This window comes from Primulina tabacum, chromosome 7 (assembly GCF_025594145.1).
Source record: "Primulina tabacum isolate GXHZ01 chromosome 7, ASM2559414v2, whole genome shotgun sequence".
Taxonomy (NCBI): Eukaryota; Viridiplantae; Streptophyta; class Magnoliopsida; order Lamiales; family Gesneriaceae; genus Primulina; species Primulina tabacum.
In genome coordinates, this window is record NC_134556.1 from 32,954,234 (window position 1) to 32,965,773 (window position 11,540).

At 35.0% G+C, this 11,540-nt stretch overlaps 1 protein-coding gene across 1 annotated transcript; it reads left to right on the plus strand.

Annotated features, from left to right (window-relative positions):
- Nucleotides 1-1,543: 1,543 nt before the first annotated feature.
- Nucleotides 1,544-4,180, plus strand: LOC142550878 (uncharacterized). Its single transcript, XM_075659923.1, has 6 exons — nt 1,544-1,728; nt 2,215-2,379; nt 2,775-2,864; nt 2,960-3,085; nt 3,382-3,486; nt 3,948-4,180. Exons 1-6 carry the CDS (start codon nt 1,617-1,619, stop codon nt 4,028-4,030), a joined length of 681 nt encoding a protein of 226 aa, XP_075516038.1. The 5' UTR covers nt 1,544-1,616; the 3' UTR covers nt 4,031-4,180.
- Nucleotides 4,181-11,540: the final 7,360 nt, after the last annotated feature.

Sequence of the window (11,540 nt, forward strand, 5' to 3'; positions counted from 1 at the left end):
AAGAACCGAATTAGAAACGTGTTGAGGAAAGATGAAAGCGCGTCTCCGTGTCCGGATTCAGCGTCTTCTATCTCCGTTCTTCGCGTTCCGTCTTCTGTTCTCTGACTTTTGCTCTCCTTTTCTCGAGTGATATGTCGGCTGTACTTCCCAAAATTTTCGAACCCCTTTCAAAGTCCACGACTGTCCTATTTAATTCTGAACATCGTGCCGCGCGCATATGCGGGACCTAAACCAGCGCATATGCGCGCCTTTTTCCGTGCTAGGCTTCTTCTCACGCGCACATGCGCACACCAGCTCCGCGCATATGCGGGAGTCCTCTTTTTTGTTCATCCTGATTTCCTTCGCGGGCGCATATGCGCGCCCTTCTCTGGTTTGCTTTGTGTCTCACTTCTTTCTGGCGTGCACATGCGCGCTCTTGACTCGCGCATATGCGCGGGTCTCTCTGCCTTCAGAGCTGGGCCATTTTCCTCCAATTTCTTCTAATCGTCATTTTCGCTCCTTTTCACGCCCATGTATTAGCCTTACCTAGATTCCTGCGAGCACATCAAAAATAGCAAAAGACGCATAATTCCGCCCAAGAAAACTAACAATCTATATGAATTATAAGGATAATTTAAGTGCACAAAATGAACTTATCAAGAACTAATAATTTTTTCGGATTTAATCATTTTATTTGTGTGTTATCAATTATGATCCAGCTTGGTTGACATCTCGTAGCATGCCTTAAAATCTTGATAGAAACCAATAAAAATACAAAGAACCTTTAATTAATCACTCTAAATGTGATGATCTACAAACAAAAAACCCATAAGTTTAATACATATACATAATAAATAGGATTGAAAACATTGAATTAAGCAAATGCAAAAGATGGAATTCAAGAAAAAAGTATTACTCCACATATATAAAATTGAAAAGCCGGATTTGCTTTGGAAATTTTAAAGATTTAAATTTCACGGTTTTTTCAATTTATATCGAAAAAATATTTTCCTTAAAAAATGAGTGATGAACGTTGTGCTACTAGAAATGCAAATTCAAATGCTCATGATCAGCAGTTTTTTTTTCCTTCAAATCTTTAATCTAACATTTTGAGAATACACTACCATTTATGAAACATCTTCAAATGCAAATAATAAATAAAAAACGAAGGTATAAAATTTTATTCAAAATATTAACTATAAAATTTAATGATTATTATAACAATAAAGTATTTAAATAATTGGATTCCCGAATTAAAAATTTTAGATGTAATATTTTTCTAAAACCAAAAATGTATTATTTTTCAAACAGTAAATTTTTGTATTAACATATTATATTAGAGAAATATTTATAATTTTGTATTTAAGTTTTTATTTTATGATAGTTTTTTCCTCATAAAACAAAAAGTAGATTATATAAATATAAATATAAATTAAAAATATACTTGGCGGCATATGAATCGCGGAGGCCCCATGCTATACTGCAATTGTGTAAAACGATGGGCACTTTCCCTCAACTCCCCCAACAACATCCATAATAACATTTTGACTCCCCACCCTTTCCTTCAACCAGTACTGTTTTATAAAGCTCCATTTCAATATTTTCCAACTTCATCCATTTTATACATCATCACCACCATGGTTACGCTTTGCGATTCTGCTTTTCTTGCAATATTTACTATTGTTATTCAGCTCTACGTCGCCGCTGCGGCTCCTTATGACTACATCCCCACGCTGCCTCCTCTCTTCGGTTTGTATATCAAGTTTTTTCGAAATCCATAAGTCTAGAGAATGCATATCCTACTTTCGATGAGTTATAATCACGTGCACATGTTGTTTGTTTGTTTATAATTATCGGTTTCTTTGTTTAACTATTTTAGGTGTTAGATATTTTTTTTAATCACAGCGTTTATGCTAAAAAAAAATGCTGGTTTTTTAATGATATCTTTCGATAATTAATTAGGATAATTTTAGTCTTTTTTCTACGTGACGCTGATGTGTCCAGTATCACAAAATGAAAGTTACATGGCAAATAAATAATCTTGATAACATAGCAGACCCAAATATCGCAAGACGTCAAGTATAGATGACGAAAAAAACAATTTTCCTTTTTATTATATTTTTCACTATTATACCAAGATGATTATTCTACATCTCTTGTCGATCATAATATAGTAGAGATTATATGATTATTGGGGCAAACTTGTGGAATTGATGTGTTTATTGTTGTGTATAGGGGGGGATCCTTGCCAAGGCAACGTGTGTGGGCGAGGTTTTTGTTCTGTCACAGATAATAGTACTTTTGGTTATGAGTGTGAGTGCGAAGATGGTTGGAGACAAGCTCGTTATGATGAAGATGGTAGCAGCTTCTTGAAGTTCTTGCCTTGTGTTATCCCCAATTGTGAGATTTTTTTCTAGTTATTTTGTTTAATTTATTCTAGGTTTCTATGAGTACATAAAATCCTTCAAAAGTTTATAAGAAAATATTTACTTATATATAAGCATTAAAGATAGGGAAAACGGTAATTTTTGGTTCTATAATTTTGTCGTTTTACGATTTTAATCATCTATGTTATTGAATTTCAGTTTTAGTTTCGCATCTTCGTATTTTTGGCAATTTCAATCGTTCTTCATCGAAAGTGTAGACGTGACACTATATTTTCAGCGACCCACTGGCAGTGCGTTTATATCACATCACAAATAGACAAAGACCAAAAAACAATTTTCCCTAAATGATGTTATATTATTTCAAAAAATATAATATTGATATATATATATATCCTTTGTGTTCAACAGGCACAATCAACTACGCCTGCGAGAATACTGCTACGCCGGATTTGGACGACACACAAAGAGAAAGACAAGCTAATCTATCCATCTTCGACCGTAATAACAATTTTACAACTTTCCCATGATTTCGAATCCATCAAATAAAATATATACGATAGCGATATAAAGTTTATTGGATTTCTTGGTTGTAGCCTGCTTCTGGACTAATTGTGGGGGAGGTTACTGCAATCGGACCACTCCATTTACACACAGCTGTGAATGTGAAGATGGCTACTACAATCTGTTCAATTCCACCATTTTTCCATGCTTCAGAGATTGTAAGTACATTTCTCATCAAAATGATTTCATTAATACTGAGGCGGATTGTTTTTGTAATATTTCTTATTTCACACGGATTTTTTCGATAAAAACAATACAGTCTCAATTCTGTATTTATTCCTTTTTTTCTGAGACCTATTTCTTGTCTCAGATTTTTTTATTTTTGAAAAGATACGAGTTTCATTTTTTTCACAATTTTACATTTATCAAACTGTGTTCTGTTGAATTGAAAACCAAAATAAAAAAAAGTAAGTTGATATATAATTATACTGATTCTTTTATTTTACGATCTTAGGTTCGTTTGGAGCTGGTTGTTCAAGCTTTGCTTTCAACTTTACCAACACATCAAATTTTTCAAGCCATTTGCCAGGAATCGATCTGTTTGGTCACACGAGCCATGGTAGACTCTACATACCCCTTCATACTGCAATACAATATCATGTTTTGGGTTCAATTTTTATGTTTCGGTACCAAACATATTTTATGCTGTGTATTATTATTTTTTACTGGAAAAATTACAATTTTACTCTTATAACTTTTTTGTTTTCTATTTTCGGTCGTGACCAAATTTCATGTTACAGTTTTAGTGCAAAAAATTAGTCCTTATTTTCCTGTCCAACACCACGTGAATATTTAGTTGAAAAAAACAAAAATGGAAACAAGGACCAACTTACTGTACAAACTGCAACCTGAAAATTTGTTGGATTGAAAATGGAAAATAAACCAGGACTAATAATGTATTTTTTCCGTTTTTCATTTAATTTGTTTTATTTTATTTTAAAAATAATATATATATATATATTGATTTTTTTATTTTATTTTTGCATGCATGCATATGTTATTCATTTTTGTTGTCTGCAGTGGGTATCTTGATCCCCAGCGTGGGATTTACTCGGTTGATCATCGCGGTTGCAGGCTTGGCTTGGTTGTATGGAATTAATTAGAAATCTTTAGGATTCAGTGTGTAATTTGAGTTCTGGTTGTTTGGTCATATTGTACCATTTTAGAATTAATATTTACTTTTCATGTGGACGATAATATGTATGATTTGTTGGATCAATTTATTTATATGGACTTATATGTGAATAATTATGTGTTGTGGGTTGTCTATTAAGTTAAGCCCAAAATAAAGTGATCAACTATTGTTTCGGGTTACTTGGGCTTTAATGTATCTAATGAGCTGTGGGCCTTTAATGTGTAGAGACATAAATGTAATTTCTGTTTTGATGATGGGCTAAAACAGAAATATCAGAAGATATTGATAAACATTATCTATAAATATGGGTCATGGTCCCCAAATCTCGCGTTATCACTTTCACTATTCTCTCACCCATTAAGAAAATAGTTCTGAAGAGAAACTAAAGGATTCTCTCAAGGAAAGAGCGCGTAGATCTGGAAGATCAAGACACGTTCTAAACAATTCAGGATTATGGCTTCAGGTACGCTTCCGCTTAAGTTTTCAGTCAAATTCTTGATGATTTATCATGATGAATTCTGCGGTTTATGGGTTTTCCCCAACAAGTGGTATCAGAGTCATTCATGTTTGAATCATTGAGATTTGTTTAAAGTTTTGCATATTATTTGGATCCAGATCTGGAAAAGAAAATTTTGTTTAAACCTTTTTGATATGGCTCCAGATCTGGAAAATATATTGATATGTTTTCAGATCTGAAAGTATTTTGATATGGTTTCAGATCTGAAAATTATTTTGGTTGAGATCTGAAAATTTTTTGATATGGTTTCAGATCTGGAAAATATTTTGGTTGAAAACCAAATCTTTTAAAGTTTCAGTTTTGATAAAAAGATTTGGTTGTAAATTTTAAGGATTTGGTATAAGATTTCGATTTTCCTTCCAGTTTTTGTTCAACAAAATATTTTAGAGGAAAATTGAAAATTCAAATTTTTTTTTGTTTTTTGTTTTTTTTTAAAAAGTACTGATTCGGGTCGGGTCGTACGGACCCGGGTCGACCCGACCCGTACGGGATTTCCCAAAATTTAATTTTTTTTTTCGGTTCAGGTTTATTCGGTTAAGGTTAAATATTCATTAATTCAAATAATAATAAGGTTATATGTATTTTTAAAATTGATTAATTGAAATAAAATGTCGCCAAAGTGACCTCTTTTATGGAAATTAATTTTATTTTGAAATACAAAAGGATTTTGGGTGTATGTGATTTATATGAATATTGATCGGCCCAAAGGAAGGTTAATATTTAATATAATCACATATGCAATTGTGGTAGTAAACATGTGATAGTTGTTCGGTTTTTCATGTAAATAATAAATCGGCCCAAAGGAAGGTTGTTATTTGACATGATAGTTACTATCAGTGTTTGACTGTTGCGCCAAGATATCACTTACAAGTTAATCTTTTGTCCAAAGATGAAACATTAATGGACTGCTCGATATTCTGTGTAAGGGGGTTTACATTATTTGAATTTATTGATTATTTTATTTAGATATTTGGTTGAGCATGTATGCTTTGTTTTTTGTTCTATGTTCAGATTTGACTCCTACAAATATTCATTCCAACATAAATTCTATTCCTATGTTAAATGGCTCGAATTTTAAATCGTGGCAAGAGAATTTATTGATAATTCTCGAAGTCATGGATTTGGACCTTGCGATAAGAGTTGACTCTCCTCCCGCCATTATGGATAAGAGTACCTCTGATGAAAAGAGGGAGTTTGAAAGGTGGGAGAGATCGAATCGCATGTGTATGATGATCATGAAGAGGGCCATTCCAGAAACATTCAGGGGCACAATGTCTAGCGACATTGCTACGGCTAAGGCTTTCCTTCAAGACCTCGAAAAGAGGTTTGCTACAAGTGAAAAGTCTGAAATTGGTACTTTTGGCAAGCCTCGTTTCAATGAGGTACAGGGGTAAGGGCAACATCAGGGAGTACATTATAGAAATGTCTCATCTTGCTTCAAGGTTGAAAGCACTGAAGCTTGACCTCTCTGAGGACTTGCTGGTACATCTGGTTTTGATATCTCTTCCTCCTCAGTTTAACCAGTTCAAGGTGAGCTATAACTGTCAGAAAGAGACTTGGTCTCTAAATGAGCTCATCTCGCACTGTGTCCAGGAAGAGGAAAGGTTGAAGCAAGACAAGACAGAAAGTGCTCATTATGCCTCTACCTCGAAGGATAAAGGAAAGAAATGAAAGGATAAGGAAGCTGCGGATACACAGCCTCCGAAGAAACAACAGAAGAATCCTAGTGATTCTCAAAGTTCTGGTTGTTTTTTCTGTGGCAATGATGGGCATATGAAGAAGCAGTGCAGTAATTATCACGCTTGGCGTGCTAAGAAATGTATGCTTCTGAATATGGTTTGTTCTGAGGTTAATTTAAATTCAGTGCCTAGACACACGTGGTGGATAGATTCTGGTGCAACAACTCACATCAGTGTGTCTATGCAGGGTTGACTGGATTGCCGAAAACCAAGTGATGCTGAAAGATTCATCTATGTTGGTGACGGCAACAAAGTTGAAGCTGAGGCAATAGAAAAATTTAGATTATTGTTAAAGACTGGAATATATTTGGATCTTTATGAAACATTTGTTGTGCCGTCTTTTAGACGGAATTTGATTTCCATTTCTGTACTGGACAAATTTGGTTATTCTTGTTCTTTTGGAAATGGAATATTCAGTTTGTTTCTCGATTCAAAATTGGTTGGTTCTGGTTCTTTATCAGGATACGATAATCCCTATTATTTGGATGTTATTGCTTCATTTAATGAATCCCTTCAAACAAGTAGAGGCACTAAAAGAAAATTAACCAGTGAGAATTCAGCTGCGTTATGGCACAAAAGATTGGGTCATATCTCTGAAAAGAGAATAAGGAGACTCGTGTCAGACGAAATTCTCGAACCTTTAGATTACACAGATTTTAATAATTGTGTTAATTGTATAAAGGGAAAACAAACTAACAAAAGGAGATTTGAAGCCAACAGGTGTTCAGGCGTCTTAAAACTTATACATACTGATATTTGTGGACCATTCCCTTCGGCTTCTTGGAATGGTCAACAGTATTTTATAACGTTCACAGACGATTTTTCAAGATATGGCTTCATTTATCTCATTCATGAAAAGCCACAGTCATTGGATTTGTTCAAAACCTATAAAGCTGAAGTTGAAAATCAACTTGGCTTAAAGATTAAAAGCGTTAGATCTGACCGTGGTGGTGAATACTATGGTAGATATGACGGTTCAGGTGAACAACGTCCAGGACCTTTTGCTAGATTCCTGGAGGAATGCGGTATCGTCGCACAGTACACTATGCCGGGTTCGCCCACTATGAATGGTGTTGCTGAAAGACGAAACAGAACGCTTAAGGACATGGTGATGAGTATGATCAGTCATTCTACCTTACCAGAATCACTCTGGGGAGAAGCACTAAAGACCGCAGCATATATTCTTAACAGGGTTCCAACTAAGGCAGCGACCAAAACCCCTTATGAACTTTGGACGGGTAAAAAGCCCAGTCTTAAGCATCTGCACGTTTGGGGATGTCCAGCTGAGGCAAGGCCTTACAAGCCTAATGAAAAGAAACTGGACTCAAGGACGGTTAGTTGTTATTTTATTGGATACTCTGAAAGATCTAGGGGGTAAAAGTTTTATGATCCCACAAGTAAGTCGATTTTTGAGTCAGGAAATGCCAGGTTCTTTGAGGATGTTGAGTTTGTAGGGGGAGATAAAGTAAGGGATATTGTCTTTGAAGAGGAATATGTAAACATTTCCACAAGTGTCTTGGACATTGATCAGGATCATATTCCTCACTTTGACCAAGACACAATACAGGAAGACAATATTAGAGATCATCTCATTCCAGATGAACAAACTCAAGCACCTCCAGAACCTATGCCATTAAGGAGATCCACTAGAGAGCAGAGAAATGCAGTGCCAGATGATTACATTGTATTTCTTCAAGAACATGAGGCAGACATTGGATTGATGGAGGATGATCCTATTAACTTCCGTCAAGCCATGGAAAGTTCTAACTCTCAAAATTGGAATGATGCCATGAATGAGGAGATAAAGTCCATGAAGGACAATGACGTATGGGATCTTGTCCCATTGCCTAAAGGTACGAAGCCCATTGGTTGCAAATGGATATTTAAAACCAAGAGGGATTCGAAAGGCAATGTGGAAAGATATAAGGCTCGTCTTATCGCTAAAGGCTTTACACAGAAAGAAGGCAATGATTATAAATAGACTTTCTCTCCAATTTCTTCGAAAGACTCTTTAAGTATTATAATGGCTTTGGTGGCGCATTTCGATCTTGAGCTTCATCAGATGGATGTAAAGACTGCGTTTCTAAATGGTGACATTGATGAAACGATTTATATGATGCAGCCAGAAAATTTTGTGTCCAAAGACACAAATAATATGGTTTGCAAATTAAAGAAATCCATCTATGGGCTCAAGCAAGCATCTCGACAATGTTATTTCAAATTTCATCAAGTGATCATCTCGTTTGGTTTTGAGATGAATTTGGTCGATGATTGTGTGTACCATAAGTTCAATGGGAGTAAGCATATTTTTCTGGTTTTATATGTTGAAGACATTCTGCTCGCTAGCAACGATATAGAGTTGTTGCATGAAACCAAGAGATTTCTAGCTAAGAATTTTGAGATGAAAGATCTTGGTGATGCATCTTTTATACTGGGTATTCAGATACATCGGGATCGTTCTCGGGGCATTCTTGGATTATCTCAGAAAGGCTATATCGAGAAAGTTCTCAAGCGATACGGGATGCAAGATTGTAAACCAACAGATACCCTTGTGGCTAAGGGAGACAAATTTAGTCTCAAACAATGCCCAAAGAATGATTTTGAGGAAAAAAAAAATGCAGAAGGTTCCCTATGCATCTGCAGTGGGGAGTCTGATGTATGCTCAGGTTTGTACACGTCCAGATATTGCGTACGTGATAGGAATGTTGGGACGATATTTAAGTAATCCAGGAGTGGAACATTGGAAAGCAGTCAAAATAGTTTTACGGTACCTACAGAGAACAAAAGATTACATGCTCATATATCGGAGGTTGGATCAGCTTGAGATCATTGGGTATATTGACTCCGATTTTGATGGATGCCAAGATAGTATGAAATCTACGTCGGGCTACATCTATCTCCTTGCTGGAGGTGCCATTTCCTGGAAGAGTGCTAAAAAGTCTCTTATAGCCTCTTCCACCATGGCATCTGAGTTTGTAGCGTGTTATGAGACATCCAATCATGGAATATGGCTGCAAAATTTTGTCACGGGACTGCGCATTGTTGATGGCATTGAAAAGCCACTAAGATTACATTGTGACAATAAATCAGCAGTTATGTATTCCAATAACAACAGGAGCTTGACGAAGTCAAAACATATTAACATCAAGTTTTTGGTTGTTAAAGAAAGAATTCAGAGTGGAAAGTTGTCTATTGAGCATATCGGTACAAACTCCATGGTTGGGGATCCGCTTACTAAGGGACTACCACCCAAACAGTTTCATGAGCACACTGCTAGTATGGGTGTTATGTCAATTGAGGAAATCCAGTTTTAATGGGAGTTTGCTATTTTAAATGCTTTTCAGTTGTAGACATTTTCAGTTACAGTTATGTAAATTTATTTTCTGCAGGAATAAATTTCAAGTTAAGTCACACTCTGATTATGATTTAAAGTTTGATCTCGATAAGGTTAAAGGGAGGATCAGTTGGAAATAGGCATGTTACGGTCACATTGCATGAAATTTCCATGCTATACATCCACTTCATGATCCAATCATTCAGTTGTGTTGGCATATGTGACCATTGATGGGTCTAGTTACCTTGAGTGAAGCGAAGACTGCTTTGATCCTATGTTGATATGATTGATGGACCGGATTGGTTATAGATACATTTCGGAATAACAACAATTTTGAGCTCATAAGGTTATTTTCACAAACATAATTATAAAGTTGCACATATAGCACAAGTGGGAGATTGTTGGATCAATTTATTTATATGGGCTTATATGTGAATAATTATGTGTTGTGGGTTGTCTATTAAGTTAAGCCCAAAATAAAGTGATCAACTATTGTTTCAGGGTTATTGGGCTTTAATGTATCTAATGGGCTGTGGGCCTTTAATGTGTAGAGACATAAGTGTAATTTCTGTTTTTATGATGAGCTAAAACAGAAATATCAGAAGATATTGATAAACATTATCTATAAATATGGGTCATGGTCCCCAGATCTCGCGTTATCACTTTCACTATTCTCTCCCCCATCAAGAAAATAGTTCTGAAGAGAAACTAAAGGATTATCTCAAGGAAAGAGCGCGTAGATCTGGAAGATCAAGACACGTTCTAAACAATTCAGGATTATGGCTTCAGGTACGCTTCCGCTTAAGTTTTCAGTCAAATTCTTGATGATTTATCATGATGAATTCTGCGGTTTATGGGTTTTTCCCAACATGATTTCCATGCAAAAAATTTATACTTTTATTCCTTCGATAATTAATACATCAAGTATGTTTTATATTAAATAATCAAATAAATCTAATTAAATGACTATCAGAATAAAGAAATTTTGAGTAAAAAATATTTTACATATGATATAAAATTTTAAACATTATTTTGATTAATTTTTTAACGATTAATTATATTAAGTAATTATTTGAGTCCGATATTTTGTTCTTATTTTTTAAATTATATGGTATTTTATTATGAGTTTTTGCCTATAAATAGCAGCGATTGAGGTCCCTAAGCAATGACCTCATAAGAAAATTATACACCATCTACAGAGTGTGTTGAGTGCTTAGAAGGCTTCAATCGGAGGAAAATTAGAGAAATTAAAAATTTTCAATGGCCGGAGGTTATACTCGATTTATTTCCGCATATTGTTTATCATGTCCATATATATGTAGAAACATGATTTTTAGAAAAAAATCTAGCATTATAATGTCAGAAAATTGGCTCATATCAAATGAAGGAAAAAACGAGTAGGAAATGACGAAGGTCATTGCCTATAATTTTTTACAAAAGAAGCGTACGCCGCCTCAACTTTAGAAAATTGAGTCACGCATGCGCCTCTTCCTTTGACAATAAGACTCCCGCAATAACTCATCGAAAATATGAGATGCCTATAAATAGCAGCGATTGAGGTCCCTAAACACAGACCTCATAAGAAAATTATACACCATCTACAGAGTGTGTTGAGTGCTTAAAAGGCTTCAATCGGAGGAAAATTAGAGAAATTAAAAATTTTCAATGGCCGGAGGTTACACTCGATTTATTTCCGCATATTGTTTATCATGTCCATATATATGTAGAAACATGATTTTTAGAAAAATATCTAGCATTATAATGTAAGAAAATTGGCTCATATTAAATGAAGGAAAAAAAACGTGTAGGAAATGGCGCATGTCATTGCCTATAATACGCCGCTTCAAATTTAGAAAATTGAGGCACACATGCGCCTCTTCCTTTGACA

Excerpts from the sequence above, each read along its gene's own strand:
- LOC142550878 (XM_075659923.1), top strand. The coding sequence starts at position 1,617 with ATGGTTACGCTTTGCGATTCTGCTTTTCTTGCAATATTTACTATTGTT. Across the intron at positions 2,380-2,774 it reads GCCTTGTGTTATCCCCAATT|GCACAATCAACTACGCCTGC; the intron begins GTGAGATTTTTT and ends TGTGTTCAACAG. Across the intron at positions 2,865-2,959 it reads TAATCTATCCATCTTCGACC|CCTGCTTCTGGACTAATTGT; the intron begins GTAATAACAATT and ends TCTTGGTTGTAG.